The sequence below is a fragment of the Typopeltis vanoorti genome, chromosome 15, assembly GCF_054136105.1.
Source record: "Typopeltis vanoorti isolate ZY-2024b chromosome 15, IOZ_Tvanoo_1.0, whole genome shotgun sequence".
Lineage (NCBI taxonomy): Eukaryota > Metazoa > Arthropoda > Arachnida > Uropygi > Thelyphonidae > Typopeltis > Typopeltis vanoorti.
The window spans coordinates 54,023,839-54,049,687 of record NC_143563.1 but is presented as its reverse complement, the minus strand read 5'-3'; the positions used below and the strand labels follow the sequence as shown (position 1 = coordinate 54,049,687).

At 33.7% G+C, this 25,849-nt stretch overlaps 1 protein-coding gene across 6 annotated transcripts in view; it reads left to right on the top strand.

Annotated features, from left to right (window-relative positions):
* Nucleotides 1-25,849, top strand: part of LOC150098765 (lysine-specific histone demethylase 1B-like) — a 508,665-nt gene that overhangs the window by 90,113 nt on the left and 392,703 nt on the right. For all 6 annotated transcript variants that reach the window (XM_090404995.1, XM_090404997.1, XM_090404999.1 and 3 more), the window contains exons 4-5: nt 464-553; nt 17,243-17,462. In XM_090404995.1, the coding sequence (XP_090261121.1) occupies nt 464-553; nt 17,243-17,462 (310 nt within the window). The remainder of the gene's footprint in view (nt 1-463; nt 554-17,242; nt 17,463-25,849) is intronic.

The following is a 25,849-nucleotide window of genomic DNA, read 5'->3' as shown; positions in this document are numbered from 1 at the left end:
TATAATTGATAGCCTTAATACACTATACAGATAGGATTACCCACCTTATGAGATCATCAGTTAGATTAAAATAAGTCAAATTACTTATCCACGACAGACTGTCAGACCTAACATACAAGGGAAGATGAGATGTAATGAGATACTGAATATCAGTAATCACATTATATTATTTTATTTTATTTAGTTATTTATTTTTATTATTATTAAAGTAAACTAGTTCACTAACAGTGTAAAGGAAAAGAAAGAAATGGTCAAATATATAATGCAAATCAGTATATTATTCATTTGTTATATCGTGGGGATGGAAAATTAATGCCAAGTACTTTTGGAGAAATTAAATTTTCTCTTTGTATATTTTAGTAAAAGTGATAATTCGTTATAGCAGCATGGTTGATACTGATCTCTTAATAATACTGTCTAATGAAATACTTTTATTATTTTTATTTTATTTTATTTTTTGCAGGTGTGCTGGTAATGGATACACTTCTCGTTGGTATCATATGTCACCTGGAGAGCATTACTGTAATGAATGTTTTGAATTTTTTTATCGCAGGTATAAATCCTCTTGTCTGTTTCGTTTATAAAATGTGAAATAATTTTCATTATTTCATTGTAAATTTTCAAATGACACTGAAAAATGTAATTTAAATTGTAAAATTACAAAATTTGAATTACATTGTGAAATGTAATTTCCATGTTGTTTCAGTAATTTCCATTGTAAATACTCATTATGATGAATGTTTATTTTAAAGGTCTCTAAAGCAGTTTTACTCAGTTAAAATGGATGCAAATTCCTTGTTCTTCCACATCACTCATATTAAAAACCACAGAACACAGTGAAACATTGAAAAATTAAACAGCATAAAACATTAAACACTGCAAGCAATACTAGTGACTCCAAATGATTATTGCAAATTATTACTGTTAAGCTTAATGACAGTTATTGTAAAAGATAAGTTGATGATTAAATATGCAGCCTGTTGTTATTTTTCTTAATTGTTAGTAATTGGTATAATTATATTGTTGATTGTTGAAATTTTTCATCAAGTTAGTGATTGTCAAGAGAATAGCTGAAATGATTGATTAATAGGTAATTAGAATTGATGAACATTTTGGTATCATTCTTGAATAGGTATAATCTCCATAATAACCACCATATATGTAAAAAATAAAAAAAAAATTGAGGAAAGTTTTTTTTTTTATCATTGTATGTGGTATGTTTAGTTTTTACAGAATCGCAAATAAAAATCTATGTATGCATTATGCTTGAATTTGTAAATTTGGTCTAAATTTAAGTTTTTTTTTCTTCAAGTTAGAATATATCTTTTTTTTTATATTTATTTATTCACATTTCCCAGTTTGATTATTTCTGTTATTAAACTTACCATATGCACTGATGAGATCTTGGTGTAAATTAAAATTATAATATTGTAATAACTAAAATTTGGCTTGATGATATAAACCTATAACAACTGTTCAGAAATGCTGAAACCATAAATTAATCTTACTGGTAGCTTTCTGTAGACCATCATTAGTTCACTGCATTTGCTATGAACTTTTGTAGTGCTTGAGTGTAAGTGGCCTTGAAATTTCTGTTGTCATATTTATTTCATCTCTCCAGTTAGCTTGTGTACAAGTCTTTTACATGTTAAAATGTGTAAAACATTATGCAGTAATCAAATTTTGACACGAACATGTGAGTGCTATTGAAATTCATCACCAATTATTAGAAAGTTTTCATGGTGAAGCAATTTTAGATATGTGCTGTTGTTAGGCATGAACAATAAGAAAGAGATAATGGAGTTGACATTTAATGACCAGTCATGAAGTTGAAAGGCAAAACAACTGTAAAAGATGATTTCCATTATCAAAAGGCCAAACTGTTAATCAGATGAAATTGTCAAATAAGGAAGTGATCACTAGTGCTGATATTCAACATAGTATAAAGCAAGTGAACCAGATCATTATAGAATTGAGCTACATGGGCTTGTCATAAATACTGTTACATCTTTTGCACACAGAATTGTGCAAGCCCAGTTCCATTAGTGACACTGTGCATGGCCAAAATTTTCATGTTTTCCTGTTAATTGCTGATAAATAGTTTTATTCCATAGGAAAAAGTTAGATGATAAACAATGATGAAATAAAGAAGTGATGTCTTTTGGCAAATCACAGTTGGCAAACTAGTTGGTATAATTTAGTTTTAAAATAAATTTGACCAAAAAAAACCCAAATAGTAGTCATTCATTCTCCTATAGTTCTTGTGGTCAAAAATAACCATTTTATCATAATTTTTAATGGCTTTTTACTTGGTTCCAGTATTTGGATTTCTTGTATTTCAGTTCCTTCTGCTACTATATCTATCTCAACAACTTTATATGACAAGTTTCAGATTAGTGTCAGAAGCCCTCCTCCAGTTTGGTCAGTAGGCCTATCTTGTCGTATGATATCATAGTTTTTAATGTTTAGTCTGCTGGTTTGTCGAAGTTTGGTTTCCTGGATGCAGATAATATTAGCATCATGTTTGTCAGCTAGTAGTAATAGTTCATTTAGGTTACTTAAGTATAAAGAGCTAATAAGCTTCATTTCGGCAATGAAAACATTACTTAAATTAAGGGGATATTAAATCCCGCATAGTTTTAAAACCGAATAAGAAACTCAAAGATCGGAATCGGAGAGTTTCTTGCCGAATATAGTAAACTATAAAGTATCGGCGACACTAGCGTTAGCCAATGCAAGTGATCCTAGTACGTAGTACAATACCGGGCAACTCGTTGCAAAGGTGGAGGAAGTTCAGATCGCTATTCTTAGGTATTTTCATTTAGGTTTTCTTTACTTGCTGGAGTAACCATACCATTTAAATTACACTGGATGATATTAATATTTTTGTAATGGGTGGAATGATTTGCTCATTTCTCAACTCTGACATCATTTCCAAATCAAGAGTCGCTTCGGCAGCCCCATACACAGTAGCATAGGTATAATCACTGAAATTTGCCTCCATGATGGGGAAAAAAGAAATGCATCTCTCATTGAATCATCTAGCGGGCACTACAAGGAGGTGACAATTTCAGAAAGGAGGTGACAGTCAGACCTTCTCCTCCTCTATATTAATATATATATATACTAAAAATGTACAGTGAATGACTCAGTGGGAGTTATCTACTAGCCTGTCTGTGATAGGATCTGAGGCAATTTTCTTCTGATATTCCTTTGCAGATCATTGGAACTGAAGAGTCATATATACTTTAAGCGCTTCTGTAGTGCAATTGGAAGAACGACGATACATTGCACCATTCGATTGGAAAAGGCCTAAGTTCAATTCTCGTCACGATGGGAGGAATCTTTATATATGAACTTTTTCAATCGAAGGTGGGTTAGCCAATCACATACAGAGGGAGCAGGGTTTTTTCTTCCGAAACTCTGGTTTTTCATCCCGCATACAGACAAATCGGCCCTTCAGAACACATGCAATTTACAGACAAAAAATACTAGCTGTGGTGGTGGGCAGTAGATGGCACTGATGTAGATGATTGGTAGTAGAGGATCGGTGTAGTGGTGGAGGGAAAGACTGTACAGTGGGTGCCCTCTGCAGTGAGTCTTCGGACTCCTTGGAGATGTCATGAATAATAATAATACTTATTTATATAGGGATCAAATCTCGTGTATAGTGGCTGATTGAAGATTAAGCCATATGCCCCTAATCTTCTTCATTATGTTTCATTACAATCATTTGCATTTCAGAAAACTTGTGCAAACTACATTGGAGATATGGTTTATATCTTGGTCTTCCTCTGGGTCGTTTTACTGCCATCCTGGCAGAGAACACTTGTTTTGCTAAATCTTTCCTTGCCCATTCTGTTTAAGTGACCATACCACCTGAGATTAGCTCTGCTAACGCATTCCTGGATGCTGCCAATATCAAGTTCTTTCTTAATATCCTCATTTTTAATATGATATTGCCATTGATGCCATCTGTTCATGCCTCTGATCTTTCTCAGGACTCTCATATCTGCTGTCTCTAGTCTTTGATCAAGTGTTTTACTTCTGATCCAGCTCTCAAATCCATAAGTTAAAATTGGTTTGAATACTGTCTTGTATACAGCTAATTTAGTGTACTGACTAATTTCTCTCTTATTCCATATGAATTTATTAATTTGACTTCCTACCATACCAGCTTTGTTGATTCTGTTGTCTATTTCCATATTTAATTTACCATCTTCACTAGAAATCATGCCTAAGTAGCTGAAATGTTTTACTTGTTCCACAGGTTCTCCGTTCACAATGCAGTTGACATTTTCAACGATTCTGCCTATTTTCATTGTCTTTATCTTTTAATTGCTGACCTTCATACCATATCTACTACAACAGTTATTCAATTTAGTCAGGGAATCTTGCAGACTTGTAGCGCATTTATTTAGAAGTATAACATTGTCTGCATAAAGCAAAGAGCTGACATTAACATCTCCAATTTTGATATCATGTTTAATACCACTTTCCTTCATAATGTGATCCTTACAGATAATGAATAACAGAGGGGACAATGTGCATCCTTGTCTCACACCAGATTTAACATTAAACCATCTTCCTGTACTTCCTTCAATTATAACTGCTGACTTACAACTCAAATAAAGACTAAGTATTGCTTGATAGAATGCCCCATTGACACAATATAACTGTAACATATTGAATAGCTTCTCTCTTGGCACCTTGTCATATGCCTTTTCCAGATCGACAAAACTTAAATACAGATCTTTGTTATATTCCCATGATTTCTCCACTATTTGTTGTAAAGTGAAGATCTGATCCTGAATGCCTGTATTTGGCCTGAATCCAGCTTGTTCTTCACCTAGCTTTTCTTCCACCATTCTTCTCAACCATTTCTCAAGTATACTTGCATAAATCTTACAAGGTAACACTCAGTAGGGAAATACCTCTGTAATTCTCACATTCAGTTTTATTTCCTTTTTATATATGGATACTATTAGAGCTCTACTCCAATCATCAGGAATTCGTTCCTCTATCCAGGCCTTCTGAACTATGCAGTGCAGCCGCTGTAAGACTTTTATACCACCATACTTCAGCATTTCTGGTCGAATATCATCTACTCCTGCTGCCTTTCCACATTTCAAGCCTTTGACGGCTTTTTCTACTTCAAGTATTTAAATTCGGTCAATGTAAAAAAGACCGAATTTAAATCGAAATGATTGCCTCTCTCTCTCTTGAAGATCTGGGAGACTTTTATTTTATGTAATCATTAAAAAACTAATTATCTTAAATATTAATTATTTATTAATTTCTTTCATTTCCTAGCTCACGACAACATTGTATTTTAATAGGTGATCCACCGAATATTCATTACTTGTATTCTATTCCTATCTATTTGTAACACTGAAGATGTACTATTATTTTTAGTACGAAATATCTACCTTATTTATTAATTAAAGTTATTACTGTGGACTTACGTGTTGTTTTTAATATAATTATACTATGCCACCACAGGTCCCTCTAAAAATAAATATTAGATCTAAAACTTCACACATTTCTTGTTTTTCGGCTAAACTTTTTGCCGAATTGCGAAGCAAATTGAAAAAATCATTTCAGTACTGTTCAATTTCATTTTTTAGAGCTCTTATCATTTTCACAGCATTTTCGACTGTGGTTTTTTTTTCTTATAAAAGTAAATTTACTTTATTTATCTTTCCTAATATTGTATCCCAAAATATTAATAGTGCAAGAAAATTAAATTTTATTAATAATTTTAGCAACATTCGAGCATTTGTTACAGAGTCTACTGTAATTTGTCTTTGTCCATCACACATTTCATTAAGAAGTTGTATTATTAAAGGCATTTGATTTCATAAGGCTTTTACCGCATTAGCTTTCACAGCCCACCTCATGTCACTTAAACCTTTAAGGCGAACAGATAATTTTTCCTTTAAAAGATTCCATCTACTAGTAGAATTTACAAAAGTTAAACAATTGTTGAATTGTTCCAAAACATGATTTCATTTGAACAGATGTTTGTGCAGCATGAATGCCTATTAAATTAAGGCTGTGAGCAGTGCATATAACAAACCTCGCCATATTGTTTAAACGTAATATCCTAGCTTGTACCCCCTTGTATTTACCTGCCATACTCATTCCGTTATCATATGATTGTCCTCTTATGTTTCTAATATTTCAATGCTACATTTATTCGTGTTAGGATCAATGTTAAATGAAACAAGCACAGATAGCACAGTGGTAAAAAACACTCAACAGGCATACAGTCAGGAATACATATCCATACTTGAAGTAGAAAAAGCCATCAAAGGCTTGAAATGTGATGCAGGAGTAGATGATGTTCGACCAGAAATGCTGAAGTATGGTGGTATAAAAGTCTTACAGTGGCTGCACTGCATAGTTCAGAAAGCCTGGACAGAGGGATGAATTCCCAATGATTGGAATAGCGCTCTCCTATGAGAGCGCTACTCCAATCATTGGGAATTCGTCCCATATATAAATTATATATATGGGACGAATATATTTACCCATATATAAAAAGTGAAATAAAACTGAATGTGAGAATTACAGAGGTATTTCCCTACTGACTGTTCCAGGCAAGATTTATGCCAGTATACTTGAGAAACGGTTGAGAAGAATAGAGGAAGAAAAGCTTAGTGAAGAACAAGCGCTGGATTCAGGCCATATAGAGGCTGTCAGGATCAGATCTTCAAACAAAAATAGTTGAGAAATCATGGGAATATAACAAACATCTGTATTTAAGTTTTGTCTATCTGGAAAAGGCATATCACAAGGTGCCAAGAGAGAGAAGCTATTCAATATGCCACAGTTATATGGTGTCAATGGGGCATTATATCAAACAATACTTAGTCTTTATTTGAGTTGCAATTCAGCAATTAAAATTGAAGGAAGTCCAGGAAGATGGTTTAATGTTGAATCAGGTGTGAGACAAGGATGTACATTCTGATTTTTAGTGGAACCTGTGACATAGTAATTAAATAATAAAGTAACACGTAAAAACCACAGTGAAAACTTTAATTAGTAAAAAGACAAATATTTCGTACTGAAATTAATAGTACATCTTCAGTGTCTGTAACAGTAATAGGAATGAAATGCAGCCAAACGTTCGGTGGATCACCTATTAAAATACAATTGTTACCGTGTGCTAGGAACTAATAGAAATAACAAATTTAATCTATTACGATAAATGGTTTTTTACATAAGATAAAAGTCTCCCAGATCTTTGAGAGAGACATACAGTCATTTCTATTTAAATTCGGCCGGTGTAAGTTAGTTTCACAACTTTCTTTGAATATGCTTTCATATTTGAATCTCATCTATGGAAGAGAACTGCTTTATCCCACTGGACACTATGAGTAGAGTCAATACTGTGCTGCACCAGAACAGACTTCAGAGGTTTGTTATAATCAATATAATATTGATATTCTTTTTTCCAAAGAACGGCCAGTTTGTCCAAAATAAGAGACATCACATTCGCAAGGTATTTGGTAAACGCCAGCCAAAGATAGAGAAGACAGTTTATCCTTTGTAGAAGGTAATAAAGAAGAAAATTTGTTGATAGAAATATATGTTGGAATCAGTTGATACTTTTTCAGAATTTTACCTATAGGTTCTGAGATTCCTGGAATGTACGGAATAGGAACTCTGCGGGCTGTTGAAGAAGCTGTAGGTATTGGAACATAAGAGTCAAGTATCTGTTGCATTTGATTGGAGTTATAATCGTTTGATTCCATTAACTTTTTAATGATGGAAAGATCTTGTAAGATTATTGGGGAAGAGCAAACTTTGTGTGCTCTATGAATTAGAGATTTAAGAATGCCAAATTTTTGAGACATGTGGTGTGCAGTTTTGTGAATGTATCTGCCATTACAAGTGGGTTTTTGAAAGACGCTTGTAGATAAAGTACCAGAAGACATTCTGGTAAGGAAGAAGTCCTAAACTGGTAAAATACCAGAGTTTTCTTTTTCCATAGTGAATTGGATGCTTGGGTGAAGGTTATTTATCCATTGTAGAAAAGTGAAAAGTTCATCTTCAGTGTGTGGCCAAACAGCAAAAACATCATCGACGTAACGGTACCAAAGAGATGGTTGAGGATGAATGAAAGAGAACATAGTATCTTTGAATTGTTTCAAATAGTAGTTTGCCAAAGGTGGAGACAGATGGCTACCCATGGCAGTACCTTCAATCTGGTGCAGCACAGTAATGACTCTACTCATAGTGTCCAGTGGGATAAAGCAGTTCTCCTCCATAGATGCAGATTCAAATACGAATGCTTATTCAAAGAAAGTTGTGAAACTATCTTACACCGACTGAATTTAAATAGAAATGTGACTGTATGTCTCTCTCAAAGATCTGAGAAACTTTTATCTTATGTAAAAAACCATTTATCTTAATAGATTAAATTTGTTATTTCTATTATTTCCTAGCATGCGGTAACAATTGTATTTTAATAGGTGATCCACGGAACGTTTGCCTGTATTCCATTCCTATTACTGTTACAGACACTGAAGATGTACTATTAATTTCAGTACGAAATGTCTTTTTACTAATTAAAGATTTCACTGTGGTTTTTACGTGTTACTTTATTATTTAAGGATGTATATTATCCCTTTTGTTATTCATTATCTATATGGATCACATTATGAAGGAAAGTGGTATTAAACATGATATCATAATTGGAGATGTTAATGTCAGCTCTTTGCTTTATGTGGACGATGTTATACTTCTAAATAAATCTGCTACAAGTCTGCAAGATTCCCTGACTAAATTGAATAACTGTTGTAATAGATATGGTATGAAGGTCAACAATAAAAAGCCAAAGACAATGAAAATAGGCAGAATCATTGAAAATGTCAACTGTGTTGTAAATGGAGAACCTGTGGAACAAGTAAAACATTTCAGCTACTTAGGCATGATTTCTAGTGAAGATGGTAAATTAAATATGGAAATAGACAACAGAATCAACAAAGCTGGTATGGTAGGAAGTCAAATGAATAAATTCATATGGAATAAGAGAGAAATTAGTCAGAACAGTAAATTTGCTGTGTACAAGACAGTGTTCAAACCGTTTTAACTTATGGATCTGAGAGCTGGGTCAGAAGTAAAATACTTGACCAAAGACTAGAGACTGCAGATGTGAGAGTCCTGAGAAAGATATAGGCATGAACAGATGGCATCAATGGCAATATCATATTAAAAACGAGGATATTAGGAAAGAACTAGACATTGTCAGCATCCAGGAATGCTTTAGTAGAGCTAATCTCAGGTGGTATGGTCACTTAAACAGAATGGACAAGGAAAGATTAGCAAAACAAGTGTTCTCTGCCAGATTGGCAGTAAAATGACCCAGAGGAAGACCAAGATATAGGTGGATTGATATGGTACAAAGTGCCTTAGACGATAGAAATATAAGATCTGATAATGTTGGAGTCTTTACAAGTAACAGACTGATTTGGAGGAAAATTGTAGATAGGAAGTTATCCTGTACACCCCTTGAGGGTACATGTCAGGAATTTGATGATGATGATGGATTGATGTTAACATAGTGCAAAATTTGGGTTATCTATTCCTGGTGAGAAGTGTCAGGTGTGCTATCTAATAAAATAGAAAAATATTTTGCTTTTTGAATATTTGAAATAATATGCTGTCTAATTTTAGAAGAATAATTAACTTGATTTTTCTTATGCCTTTCAATCTGTTGCGCAGTAATGGGATCGTAATTACTAATTAATTCTATCATGTTCAAAAATTTTCCACATTCGGGATGACCAATTTTTTAACAAGTTCCTCCCCAAGTGTCATTATTTTTTACGCAGTGCAGAATGGCATCCAAAATAACTTTTAAAATATGCCTCCACTGTTTCTTTTAAAATTGCTTCTTGTAATTGATCGTCTATAAAACCACCTTTCTTAATTTTGGATTCGAAAGTTTTCCATTCAACGTAATTTTTTTTATGATATAATGAATTTTCATGATGTGGTAACATTAGGATTCAAATGCTGCCAGTCTCGAAACTCTGCAGTGGTCCATACATTCTGAATTTTTCCAAAAAGAATACATGGAAAACAACAGTGCATCTTTTCGCTTGCAATATATCAACTAATTTCTGAGTACTTGTTCTCCGTTTAACATGGTTTTTACAAACCTTTTTTTTATCAAAATGCTGATTTTCTATATCAATATAAACACTTATATTATCGCACAACTCGGGTCCATGTTTTGGTATCATTAAAATTATTATTTTTGCATTATCAATATTTTCTAATTTAACATCCACCATATAATTATCATTATTACATTGCTTCTAGATTTCCTGGTTTTGATGTTCAATTGTACTTTTCCCTTCTGTTTCAATTTCACATGAAACATGACTACTTGTAGAAGGCAGATTTAATTCAGTTGTTAAGCTTGAATGAACTAGAAGTGGATCATCTGTTCATAATTCCTGTTTGTCACTATCATCGTTTACCTCATCATTTTTGGAATCACCGCAAATGGTTACATCAGCATCAATGGCTGATGCAGGGGAATCATTGATATTGGTGGATGAGGATGTAGAAGCTGCTCCAATGGCTGGTGCTGAAATTTTTAAAACTTTTGGTGCTGGTTCTGTTGAAAACTTGTTCTCTTTGGTGTCTTTCATTAAAATTCCAAATCTCTTTATATCGCTTGTTGCTTTCTTTACTTGCTCTTCCTTTTCTCTTTTCCTTTTGAGAAAAGCAGCTCCCGATAACTTTTTCTCTTTCAAATTACTGATCTAAATGACAATAAATTTCATATTGATAAATTATCCGTTTTCTATTAATTAATTTTGAATTCATTTATTATTTTTAAGAGTTTTAAAACAATAAAATCTTATTTTAAAAAAATCGATTTAAAACAGTTGCCTTCTACGGATTTTTACTATAAATAATTAATTTATACAATAATTTGAAAATTTGATAATTAAAGGTAAATTATAATTATTGAGAGCAATGTAAGATATAAAGTATGCTGTGCAATGAATGATTTTGGCATTTTAGCAAAATGCGCCTCTGATTAATATGTTTATAATTTATAAACTACTTATCTTTAAAATTTTATTTGTCTATCAAAAATCCAAAAATAAGTGCACAATTAAAATCAAAGTCAAAAATTGTCCAAAGTCACTTAAACACAGAATACACAATACACTCAATATGTTTCACATTCAACATTGAAATGACGCTGAAAAAAATGTAAGGAGTGCATATCACGCTGTTTCATCTATCCATATTCGAAGCGAATTTAAGAAAACGAACAGAGTAATATACACCTATGTTTCAGACTAAATATTTGGATAGATCAGTGTTTCTGAAACTTCAGATATCCATGTACGCATTCTTTAATTTTCATTATTACCAAGTACCTTATCAAAGTACCCTTATCAAAATAATAATAATAAATAAATAAAAATATATTTCTTTGTAAATGTCTGTTTAATTTGAATTTAGATGTACATTTAAACAAAAAAAATTTATTTTTAATACGACAAAATTTATAAAGATGCTATACACTATTTACTTAATATAAATAATTTTATCAATGAGAGGATGAAATTGCTTACTTCTGTATCTGCTATATAGCTCTCTTTTGTGCGGTTTATAAATCCAGTCTTTAACCTGTATCTATACTTAAGAATTTGAAAGCTAAAAAAATTACCATATTTACTCGAATATAACTCGCACTTTTTTCCCAAAATGAAAGCTAAAAAATTGTGGTGCAAGATATATGCAGGGATTTTCGGAAATTAAAGTTTTCAGAAAAAAAAAACTGAAAATGGGTATGACTTACCAAGAAGCTTCTATTCTCCATCACTTCTTCTGTCCTCGAGAGCGGTTTCCTTGTGTGCAATCAAAGTTATCTACCCAAATAGAGTCATCTTCTTTTCCATTATATCAAGCAAAAATTACCAGTAATTTAAGACTTGAGATATGTAATGAACAATCCTTGAGAAATTACTAATGAGAAGTGAAAGATGTGCGCACGATTGTAGGCCAGTAGAGAAAGAGCAACTATTAGAAAGTGCATATGATTGGTGCAGTATTAACAAAAGATCGTGCGACCCAAACAATACAAGCTGACAATTGAATTGAAATGCTAATTCTCTTAAACCGATTTCCATAATATCTGAAATACATTCACTATATATTTCTTAGTTTTAACACATTCATGACTGGGTATTGTCAAACAAAACTATATGTTGCACCTGCAACATGTGGTTTGCTTGAGTCTATGCAGCAGTTTCTGCTGTGATTCATTAGTTAGTGTTTATATTACAAGTTGTCTCTAATTGCACTATTTGTTGATTATTTATTATTCAGTGACATGATAAAACTAATTGTTTTTCGTGTTTCTGCAGTATATTTGCTGTTGTGGAGGGTGTATTCTTTACTGCAGGGAACTAGTTATTGCTCCGTCGGGGCAATAGTGACTCGCAATTTGAGTAGGAGAATTCATGCATAATATAATTTAATATATATATATATTGACTATAAAAGTTTATGAAATTCACATCGTATGATACTTTATGGGTTGTTTCCTTAAGTATCTAATAAGTGGGCTCTAAAATGTTTAGTTTTAGTACGTATGACTATAATTTTTTTATTAATAAAATATAATAAGCACATATATAACTGTCAATGGAAAATGGTACCTTTTTTATTTGGTAAATTAAACGCTGTATTTTTGTAAAATATCTTGTTGCCATAATACTGCAGAACGAGCGCCCTTATTAAGTAGCTCTGTGAGGCAGGCTGCCTCTATGCTACACCCTGTCGATGGTACTGATTACGACACAGCAACAACACAACTGATCTTATGAATGACAACAAGACTAATAATAATTACATGATTTTTGAAATTCTCTTATCTACAAAAAATAGAGACGAATGGAAATATTGAGGGTGGGAAGATTGTGATTTTCATTGGATCCTGGATTTGATGGGTGTAAAAAGGGCTGGCGAATAATTTTTGTGGGTGGGTCATGAAACGAGGGATTCAGGTAGATGGAATGACATCAAAGGTCATAAAGAGATTAAAATTATAATATGGAAGGTAATAAACTTGGGATGGGCAAATAGATACATTAGGAGGATAACAGAAGAATGTATTAGATTATCTATGCAAATGCTTAGGATTAGACGGGAATTTGGAGATGCAAAATTCTACAAAATCAGAAAATGCAAAAATACATTCATTAATAGTTAATGGTGAGACAGAACAATTTACTTGAGACAAAAACGAGAACAATTGCAAAGAAATGTTATGTTCAAGTCGTGATATTAGGCTCTGTTGTTGCCATCTAGCTCGAGACTAATTGGAACTCGCCGGTGTTGCCAAATATAGTGGAATTCCACTGTGTTGCAGAATTTGTGTCTCTAAAGCGGCATATTGCCAAAATTTAAAAATACAATAGAAAATAGCAGACTTTTATATCTATTTATTTATTTTTATTTTTTATGTTTTGTGCCCCCAAACCTAGTTGCGCCCATGGCTGACGCCGCTTTCGCCACGCCCTCGTTACGGCACTGCTTTTTTCATCATCATGCATATCAAGGATTTAGACCTAGCGTGGCCTGTTCCAGCCTTAGAAGTCATCGTTGAATCTTTTAAGAGGACATCATGGTTTTCTTTTTCCTAATGGCTTGCACTTCTAAGGCTTGTTTTGGTAATCTTTCTATTTTCATTCTTTGAACGTGTTCCATCCATTTATGTTTATATTTTTTAATTTTTGCTATTACTGATTCTTGGTTTAATTCTTTCATAATTTCTTCGTTTCTTTTGTGATCAAGTAGAGTATACTTTGCAGTCTTTCTCATAAACTTGATTTCTGCTGTTATCAATCTTCGTTTTTCTTTTTGTTTTATTGTCCAGATTTCACTTCCATACAATAAGACTGGTAGGGCTAATGTATTGTATCCTTTTAGTCTGGTTTGTTTTTGAACTAGGTTTGATTTAAATATAGAGTTAATTACACCTGTTATTTTTAAATATTTTACAATTTTTAGGTTTATATCTTTTTCAATTTCATATGTGATTATACATCCTAGGTAGTTAAATGAATTCACCTGTGCTAAGATCTTGTTATCTATTACTATTTTAGTTCTTACTGGATCTTGCCCTTTAAAGGCCATAGTTTTTGATTTTTCTGTTGATATTATCATACCATAATCTTTGGCTATCTCATTTAGATCTAAAATAGCTTTCTGTAAGTTATCTTCAGAATTTGTAATTATTATTTGGTCATCGGCAAAAAAGGAGAATGTTTAAGTTCACAGTAGGAGAAAGTTTAATACCTTGATGGAAATTTTTATTCCATTTTATTATTATTTCATTTAGGTAAATATTAAAGAGAGTTGCTGAGAGGGGACCCTTAGTTTATCTCTCTTGTATATGATAGCTCATGATTTAATCTTATTTATATTTGATTATTTTCATATATACTTATGATAGCTTTTAGGATATTTGGTATTTGTCTTTCTTTTAATATGTTAAATAAAATGCTTCTTTTAACTTTGTCAAATGCTTTTCAAAGTCAATAAGTACTTTTGTAAATCTGGCAATCTTTCCTAACTTTATTTTGTGTGTGTGTGTGTTCTTTTTTATTTTATTTTAATAAGTTTGGAAATTATTGACCTTATTTAGTTATCTTTCATTACAATACCTACTTAGAATTGTCTTTTATTGTTTAATTGACTTTCTGCAATCCTGTACTGATAATGCTTAGGCAAAAATTATATGTTAATAATTTTTTTTTACATGAGTCTTCCTTCATTTTTATATTTCTTTTGAATATTTTTACTTCAACTATCCATACAACAGCTGTTCATATTATGGTAGCTTTCTGTATGCAGTTGAAAGTAACTGAGATATAACTTAATTTCTTTTTTTGCAGTAAGTTAATTAGTTTTATTTTTATTAATCCATCTCACTAAATAATCTTGTCAGTAAGTCTTAACACAATTCTAGTTTATAAAATTATCCATCTTGTAATTTTGATTTGTAAATGTAATATTGCTTTTCTAGTTTTTATGGTATTTAAAGTGAATAATTATAGGAAATTAAGTGTTTTTTAGTAATCAATCTCTGAGCAATATATTTTAATTCAAAAAATCAAATAAGTAATTCTTACATGTGCAAAACTAAATGTTAAAAATTAAATATTTAATAGATTGTTTCAAAAAATAAAGTTATAAGTAGATTTGTTGATATTTAAAAATCATCATTAAAACTAATTTGAATCCAGTGCTTCAAAATTATTTTTTAAAAACAATTTAAAAAAGAATTTGGAAATAATCAGTTGCAGAAATTATTGTATATTATTAGTCAGCCAAGATTCAAATACGGTTATTATACATATCATAAAATCTAAAATATCTAATGTTTTGAGTTAATTTAGATGTATATCTAGATTATAACAAAGTAAATAAATTATTTTTTTATTATTGTTAATATAACAGCCCTCTATGAAGTCAACAGACCTGTTGTAGGAGGTCTCACTCATTGAATGACATATCTATTCCTCATATCCCTCACCATACCTTTACTCAGTTTCCAAGGGTGGCTTCTCATTCTTAAACATCTCTATCATATCACTTCTTTTTATCTATATGGTGGCTTCTCATTCTTAAATATCTCTATCATATCACTTCTTCCTGTCTGTATGCCAAACTGTGCAATTTACATTCTGTCATTATCTCCTGATAACCAACATCCTGGTATTGCCTTAGTCACTCATCTTGGAGCTCATTTCTGTTTCAAATGTGATCATTTATTTTCGTTGTTGAGTTTCAATACCATATTGGAAACTTATTTTTTAAAAAATCAAGATGTAAGAAGAAGAATGCATCATAAAATATTATTACCAGAATCACTTGCATTTAATTTAAATGTCTTTATTTGTAAAATGTTCGGCTAAGTTTCATAACCATTGTCAATACAATTATAGAAAAACACAAAAAAGAACAATAATTCAGTTGAAAGTGTGTGATATTATGTACATTATGCACTGCAGGAGAATAGCTCCATCTGTGTTAATAGATATCCAAAATAAATTACAGTAAAGCATTTTACTTAATAAATTATTTTTAAACATAAACAAAATTAATTATTAATTAAGAAACACATGAATGGTGAGTATTAGTCAGTATAACTTCCCAAAATTGAGAGAGTTTTAGTTTAGGCAATCGTTTTTGTTCAAATTTGGGTTCTGAATGTGTGCCTCAGAGCTTTCCTTGTACATTCATTCCAGAATAAAATAACTTTTGTTATTTTATTCTGGAATATTGTAGATAACCCAACAAATCCAGTTTAGCAAGCCACACATTATCCATAAAACACAGGATTTGTTGGAACAAAACCAAAGTGTTACACAAAAGTGAATTACTTATGCAAAGATTGTACAAGGAAAGCTGTGAAGCACACATCCATATCTGCATCACTCCTGATAACTCTCCCATTTGTGTATCATCAGCAAACAAATGATGCTCCTTCCTCAATTTCCCGAAATGCCATTAACAAAAGTCATGAATTAGGCTCAAGAATAGAACCCTCTGACACACCACTAGTTACTTTTCTTTTCTGGGACACTCAACAATTTGCAAATATCATTCAGAGAGTTGATCTCCACTCTGTTTCAAAATAGGTGAATTAGCTGTCATGTTTGTAGAAATTAAATACAGAAACTAAAATTTACATGAAATAATTTTAATAGATGTAGAATTTTTTCTTTAGTAGCTAAAGCATCTTAGGAATTAATTAGGAATTTGTTGACTATCTGCTGTCTTATGTATGCTGTAGTAACACTTTTTAAAAATACTTCTGTTATCTGCATTTTAATCATGTTCCATTATCAACATACTTGAAGGGGCCTTAGATACTAAGGAGAATTCTACATATTTAGAGTGATAACAAGTAAGTTTTTGTTTCCATATTCAATTTCTACAGCTCCACTCATTTAGGTTATTATCTCAAATCCATCAGTATTATTTCTCATTGTTCTGCAGTATATTGATGGACTAGAAGTTATATCCTGAATGAGTGGAGATTAATTGTAGAAATTAAATATGGAAACTAAGAATTAATTGAATTAATTAATATTCACTTTTTCTTATCTTAACTTTTTTGATTTTGCAGTTAAACTATTTTGTTCTTTGACTTCTAATTGCATAATTTTTTTCCTTCTTCTTTTTTTAGTAGCAAAAATGGTTATAGTAAATTTACACATTGGAAAAAACAGTGGACATCCAATAGTAAATCAGAACCTTCTCTTAAATTATTCATGGCTGATCAGTTAATGCCATATTGGGTGCAGTGTACCCAGCCCTCATGTGGTAAATGGAGACAGTTACCCAAGGATACAGAACTAGACAAACATTTCATTTCAACATTCCAGTGCAGTGTCATAAGTCAAAAGGTAAAGTAATTCTAAAAATAGTATTAGCAGCCCTTTTATAATTGATAAATAATAAAATTGCATGATTTTTTTCAGAAGTGCCTAAAAAGTAACAAATACAGGGTGTTCGGGATAAATTTGACAGTTTCGTAAGGAAAAAGAAAATCTTCTTTGTATCTATTAAATTTAATGAATTGACAAAAAAACATTACAGGCAGAGTTAATTACAACACTATCAACAAGATTTACTCAAAATAACCACCATTAGCATCGATCACAGCTTCAATTCTGCTTCGGAACCTCGAACAAGCTGATGCTACAGTCTCCCTGGGAAGGGCCGCAAAAACTGTTTTAATTTTATCCATTAACTGGGCTTTTGTATTACTGGAAGTGCGATTGGTGTCTTTTTCAACTGCGCCCCATACAAAATAATCCATGGGGTTAAGGTCTGGGGAGTTTGGAGGCCAAACATTTGGACTGGTGAAGTCGTAGAAATTTTCAGACAACCATTTTTGACTTTTCCCAGAGGTGTGGCAAGGGGCCGAATCCTGCTGCCATACATACGGCCTACCATTGGCTACCCTTGTTATCCAGGGCTTGACTACAGTTAGCAACTCCACGAACAAAGCCCGAATTCCAATGCCAGGGTTCTTCAACACCTGTTCCTGCAGATTTGTGAGGAATTCTGCTGTACGAACGCAATCAGATCGTCTGCTAGGGATCTTTCTTCTTGCTACATCCTCGTAGTCACCATTGCAAGTCTCTAGTTCATGCCTGATTGTTTTTACTGTATTCAGGGAGCATTGGGCAGCAGTCGTAATATCCTTATTTTGATGGCGGGCACGAATCATCATGATACAAGTTATTCTCTTCCATGATTCAGGTGGGTTCCAGCTATCCATCCTTTCTGACATCTTGTATATGAATGAAGAAGGGTCCAAACTTTTAAATGAAGAGAAGTGTGTGTTAATACATGTAACTTACGGAAAAATATAATTAATTATAAATATGTCAAATTTATCCCGAACACCCTGTATGTCACTTGATCCGTTTTAAGTATCTTGTAATTTTTGTTTATTTTTAATAAGATGTTCCTGATTTTTAAATTTTTATTTTTATTTTGAAATTTCCAAATTTCTGTCCTTATTTTTTTGTAATTTAATTAATTTCTTGTATAATGAGACCTGTGGAGTATCTATAACTATAGAATTACATGTACCATAGCAAAAATTAATTTATTATACAGATATTTTGGTTTCTGTCTTGTAAGACATTATCAGTATGAACAGTGAGCAACAATAAAGAATTTGAATAAGGAAACAGCAGAGCACATGCATTACATTGGAATCCCCTTTGTGTATACAGTTGTGTGTTCATAGGTTAAAAACTGTTGGGCTGAAAATCAAAATTAAAATTAAATTACTTAAATTTATAATCTCAATGTTCTTTTTTTATTATTATTTAATTCAGTTGAGGATGACAGTTTCTCACACTTAAGGAATAGTAAGGCATCATTACTTTTTGCTTCATTACATTCTTTGTGCTTGTCAGCTGGATTTTGTTAAATGGAGGTTGTGTTTTACCAACTTACTTATATATTATAACAAGGTAATGAATGTATTGGACAAGGGAGATGCATGTACAGTGGTATACTTAGATTTTTCAAAGGCTTTGATAGATTGCCACACCACAAGTTAGTAACTTAACTGTAGCACATGGGATTGGATGATAAAAGATTAGTGAGTTGGATAGGCAACCAGCTCTCAGATAGTTGTCAGCAAGTTGTGTATGGTGGTGCAGTATCCCCCAGAACAACAACAAGAAAGTAAATAGTGATGTGCCACTGGTGGGGGGGGGGGGGCTGTTTTGGGACCATTGTTGTTTAATTTGTATATTAATGATATTGGGATGGGTTTGTTTAATTTGTATATTAATGATATTTGGATGGGTTTAGCTGGTGATATTGTGACTTTACACGAAGACTTGAATAGATTGTGTGAGTGGACAACAGTATGGAACTGTCAGTTCAATGTTGAAAAGTGTAAGGTTCTGAAATTTGGTAGGAAATAGTAGGATGCAAAGGTATGTACTCTTGATGGGGAAATTTTGGAGGAAGTTGAGGACACCAACTTGTTTTACAAGATTTTGGAGTGGTAGTGGACAAGGATCTGAAATTCAGAGGTCACATATGCACAAGTTGTGAAGGCATCACATCAGATTATGGCAGTGATGTGGAAGACCTTAACATGCAGAAATGAAGATTCTGGTGCCATTGTATAAGGCCTTGATCAGGACTCATATATGAATTATTTTGCACAGATTTGGTTCACTGGTTTCCATAGTAATGAGGATATATTAGAAAGGATCCAGAGAAGACTGACTAAGGTGGTAAGTTGGGCTACTAAATGCTGTTGATGTGCAATATATAGCCTCTCACAGTCAAATCATCCCCACCTTCCAGCGGTATAGCCTGTTTCCACAAACAGGACTCTGGTGAGTATTGCGGCTGCAAAGGCATATCTTCCCTAGTTGGAGGAAATGGCAATTTAACCTCTAGGTGGTAAATGTCTTTCATCACCTGGCGAAATACCTCCACCTTGCTTATTAGAGACCTGAAGTGGCTGCAGCATGTTTGGTCACTAGAGCAAAAGTTCTGGTTTCTGTCCTGTTCACTCTTCCCACATGCAGTGAAAGTGATACCCCTCAAAGATAAACCAATTTCACTCTAGGGGTCCCTTACCATTCCTCATTCAAGGGTACAGCAGTAAAATGGTTCTGCATGCTGGCCACTGGTTAGTACACGGGACTGAACCACGTAGTAATGAACCTGCAAGCTTCTTGATCAGCTAGCAAAAAATCCTACAGCCACATATTTTGGCAGACTGGAGGGAGACCAAATACTCTGGCTGTAGGGGGAACTGTCGAGGCCACGTATGGACAGGAGACTGACTCTCCTCTGTGGACAGTATGTTTGCAAGTTTGTCACCTCTCACTGTATGTCCCCACTTCCTTTTTTATCTCTTCCTCACCAAACACAATTAACCACAACCGAAAGAAATGCATTTTTTACTGCATATCTCAAAAATCCTCCCACACAAAATAGTTAAAAAAACCCACAAAAAAAATCATAAAAGGTCACAGAAATCCAACCAAACAAACCCACCAACACTAAATCTTACCCCCCCCCCCAAAAAAAAAGTTTCCACATCCACTTCACCAACATTTGTGCCTAAAGCAGCAATATAAACGACGTGCATCACCACCACCTACAGACATCTAAATCAGAACTACTATTCTTTTCAGAACCTCAACTAGCAAACTAAACAGCTAACGTACACCTCAACTGTTCAAACTACACATTACACAGCTCTTTCTGACACAAGAGTGACACTTGTGCATTTGTGAGAACCCACATACCATGCCAGAGACTGCAAATCCTTGAATCCACACTATTTGATCTGCTACGCTCAAAATTTCTTTACCAAATCAACCTGCCTATTTCATATTCTCCCTCTATCTCTCTCCAAACTCCATCAACAATCTGACCTCTTCAACTTTCTCGCTCTCTAAAACTCGACTTTCTGCAGTCTAAGTGCTCCAATAGTGAGCTCATCCTTATTGAGGACTTTAATGTCCACAACTCATATTGTGGCTCCCTTCTCCAGTTTCACTGATCAAGCATGCAGAGATGCTGAGGTGTTTGCCATCAGCAAGGACCTATCTCATATCATCAATCTTCCTACCAGAATACCCTCCAATCTGCCAACATACTTCACTTCTTCCTAACAATTGTAAAAGATTCATCACCAAGTCCAAAGGGACAAATACTGCAAACTTGCCTCCTGCTCAAATGGCAATCACTCCTTCTGGTCCCTTGCCAAGGTGATTGGGTGCAACTTCTGCCCACCCAGGTTTCCACCCACTTTCACATCCAAATGGTACTATAGTCACCTCTCCAAAGGACAAGGCCAACTTACGTGATGACCTGGGCTAAGTTCACTCCACTCCACAAAGAATGGCTTCCATCATGTCTCCCATAGTCTTCCAACAAAAAGAAATCTAAAGCATCCTTAACAACCTAACACAAACAAGGCACACAAACACAATCTGGTCCTGATGGTATCCCACCTATTATGTTAAAAACATTGTGCTCCAGAACTATCACCTGTCCTGTATTGCCTCTTCTATCTGTCCTATTAAACTGCATCTACCCGACAATATGGAAACAGGTCCACATCCAGCCCATCCAAAAGAAAGGTGATAAAAGTAAAAAAAATGAACTACCATCCAGTTACTCTTAGTTCTGTTCTCTCAAAAATTATGGAGAAGGTCATCAACAACCAACTCTTGAACCATCTAGAGACATACCAAGTAATAGTGAACATTAGTATGAATTCTCCCACTACAGCTGATCTACAGCTGATTTTCCCACCTATGGACTCAACCATGGAGAAATTCATTGTTGCCATCAACATTTCAAAGGCATTTGATTGAGTTTGGCACAGGAGCCTACTCACCAAACTGCATCCTGTGGTCTGCCTTCCCCACTCTACAACTGAATTGCCAACTTTCTCACTAGTTGCTCACTACATGCCATGGTGGATGGCTTGCTCTCCTCAGATTTCCCCACCAATGCCAGAGTATCCCAGGGTTCGTTCTTTCACCCATTCTCTTCCTCTTGTATATAAATGACTTGCTCTCACACACTTCCATTCCTATCCATAGCTTTGCTGATGACAGTACTCTCCATTCCTTCTTTTCATTCGACAAACCTGTTAGTATTAGGAGCCACAAGATCTACCATGACTAGGGACCTAAACTCAGATCTTCTAGCTGTATCCCTGTTGGGCAAGGACAACCCTGTAAATTTCAATGCCACCAAAACATCCCATCTCTCGAACAGAAGGGATGAAAGAAAGAGCTTGCATCCCCCCCCCCTTACCTACAGTAATACTGAAATATCCAAATACAATCAGATTTCTCTTCTTGGACTGACTTGTACCTCTGATCTTTCATGGCACAACCATGTTTGAGCTATAGCTTCTACAGCCACCAAAAAACTTGATGTACTTTTTTACACAAGACACTACTTCACACCTTCACAGCTGCTAATTCTATACAAATCCCAAATCTATCCAGCCATGGAATATTGCTCCCATATTTGGGGTGGTGGTGGTGCACCAAACTCCTCTCTAAAATAGTTCGATTCTATCCAGAAGAGGGCAATCCAACTAATTAATGATCCTCCTCTTACAGACCCACTTTGACCCCTCTCTCATAGACATTCGGTTTCTGCCTTGTGCCTCTTCTACAGATACTTTCATTTACAGTGCCCTGCTGAATTGGCCACTATTATTACTCCATTCTTCTCCAAAAATCATTAAAACAAGAGCCACTGTGCTAACCATCACCCTTTTACATTCCATCTTGAAACTCACTGAACCAACTTCACTGCCTCTTTTATTCGATCTACAGGTAAATCTCATATAACGCAGTACTTATACAACGCAGTTTCGATATAACATGGTCTACAAATTGTAGTATCCCTTGTTCAATGTGGTGTCGATATAACGTGGTCTACAGTTTCTAGTAACCCTTTATTTTATTTTTATTTTTTTTCATATTTTTCAATGTGGGATTTAAAAATCAAATTTTATCTTCGTTAAATTTGTGTCCGCCCATATCGCGCAAGTAGTTATAAGTATCGAATTTAATTCTATTGTATCACTGAATAAGGTACTGTACAGAGGCTTTTGCAGTCTGTGTCATTCTCTACAAATAGTGCAATTAGAGACAGGTGGAATAAAAACGGTGGTAACTAATAAATCACATGTCCCCCTCTCAGAGAGACTATGCTGTATAGACTTAAGCAAAACCATATGTAGCACCAAAACACAGTATCTAATTAAAAACTATTGTCCAATTTTTCAATTATGAAATAAGTGTTTGTTTTATTGCATTTGAAATTCTCGATGTCATTATGTCAGATCACAAAGGCTAACTTAAAATAAAAGACTACCAAGAATTGAAACATGCCATATAATGAATGTGTGAGTTCGCCTGCCAAGAAGCCATAAAATTCAACCAAGGGTTGAAACGTTTGTTTGAGTTGAGCCAGTCAGTAATGAGAAGTTCCATCAGAACGATAAATGACACCCTGTTGTGAATGTGTTAAAACTAATAGTGAATGTTGTTATGACAGTTTCAGATGTTATGGAATTCGATTGAAGAGAATTAGCATTTCAACTCAACACTTGTCAGTTGCTTTTGTCTTTGGATCGTGCGATCTTTTGTTAATACCGCACCAATCACATGCACGTCTTTATAGCTGCTGTCTTGGATAAAACAAAATTCAGCTTGTACGTATTGTAACAATTAAAAAAAAAAAAAAAACTTTAATAATTTATAAGCGTATAAAAGGATATCACCTGTAAATCATTGACATGCCAGCAAAATTCTCAGATGTGCCTCCTCTGGCGCATCTGGCACATTTGTCTTCGTTTTCTGCCAGGAAAGTGCATTTAAAATCATAAGTGTGTTATTCTCAAGCTAAGCAGTTTATTTTTTGGTGAGTTACATACATATATAATGCTTTTTTTTATGTAAAAGTTTGTTTTTATTGTAATGGGCACTAAAACTGCAACGAAAGGGGAAAAAAGCCAACATTGAAGAGGAAATTCATTGCTCTCGAAGAAAAAATTAAAATCTTGGATCAGTTGAAAATATGGAAAAACCAGGAGTTGTTGCAAGGACTCTGAATTTAAATGAATCAACAATTCGAACAATCAAACAAAATGAACATAAAATCCGAGAAAGTGTTATTGCTGGGTCAATGGTAAGTGCAAAGCGCGTTGCTCATATTTTCAATATTCTAATAGAAAAAATGGAGAAATCTCTAATGATTTGTATAGAAGATTGCACTCAAACGAAAATTCCTTGATGGACACCTTATTAAGCAAAAAGCTCTCAAAGTTTATAAACATTTAAAAGAACTCGATCAAGATTCTTCAGAAGAAATCTCTCAGTATGGATTTTGTGCCAGTAAGGGTTGGTTTGAAAACTTTAAAAAGCGGGTTTTCTTTGTATAATCTTAAAATCCAGGGAGAATCAGCAGATGTTGAAGCTGCCCGAAAATACAAAGCAGAACTTTTAAAAATCATTAAAAAAGGTGGTTACAGTGCAGACCAGGTGTTCAATGCAGATGAATCTGGGTTATATTGGAAAAAAAATGCCAAAATGCACCTATATTTCGAAAAATGAAAGATCAGCTCCTAGATTCAAAGTTTCCAAAGATAGAATTACTCTACTATTTTGTAGTAATGCATCAGGTGATTACATGACAAAACCAATGTTTATTAACCGATCCGCAAATCCTCATGCAATGAAAGGGCTCGACAAGTCCACCCTACCTGTTTATTGGCAGGTAAACAAAAAGGCATGGGTTACAGCTATCATGTTTGAAAATTGGTTTTTCAAGTGTTTCATACCTGACGTAGAAAGTTACACAAAGAAAAAGAATATGGACTTCAAAATTCTACTAATTTTAGATAGCGCACCTGGCCACCCAACAAATTTAAGCCATCGGATATTAAAATGACTTTTTTGCCGCCTAACACTACTTCACTTATTCAACCACTCGACCAAGGAATAATATAAACATTTAAATCATGTTATATTCGGCGAACATTTCAATTAATTTTAGAAAAAATGGAATCTAATTCAAACATGACACTGCCTCAAGCGTGGAAAGAGTTTTCAATATTTAATTGTGTAAAAATTATTTCTCTGTCCATTAAGGAATTACAACCCTCTATGCTGAATGCTTGTGGAAAAAAATATGGCCTGAAGCCATTCTGGAACAAAATTTCGTACCTCCAGTGGATGCCGAGCTATGTCGTATAATAAACTTCGCACAGATTTTTGGTGGAGAGGGCTTTTGAGATATGGTTGAAAACGAAATTAGTGAATTAATTGATGGAGAAACAGATTTAAATGAGGAGGAACTGGTACAATTAATAGATGGCGTTGAACCAGATGGCGGGGGAAAGTTCTGCCGAAGATTCTGATTGTGATGAATACGTTAAAGAATTCAGTTTAAAGAAATTAGCAGAAGGATTGGACTTGGCAAGAAAGTCAGGAAGTTATTTTACGGATAATGATATGTAAATGGAGTGCTCGGAAAAATTCGCAAGACAATTGGATATTTGTTTAGCGCCATATTATGAACTTAATAAAAAAATTGCAGCATAGTGGAAAGCAAAGTCTTATTACTCAGTACTTGATGACTAAATCAGTCGAAGTATGCAATAAGAATTTTACAAATGATGTCCAAGAGATTTCAAGTGGTGACGACCTCCGGCCACTTGAAGAACATCTACGAAATGTTATTTCGGAAGATTGTGATGACG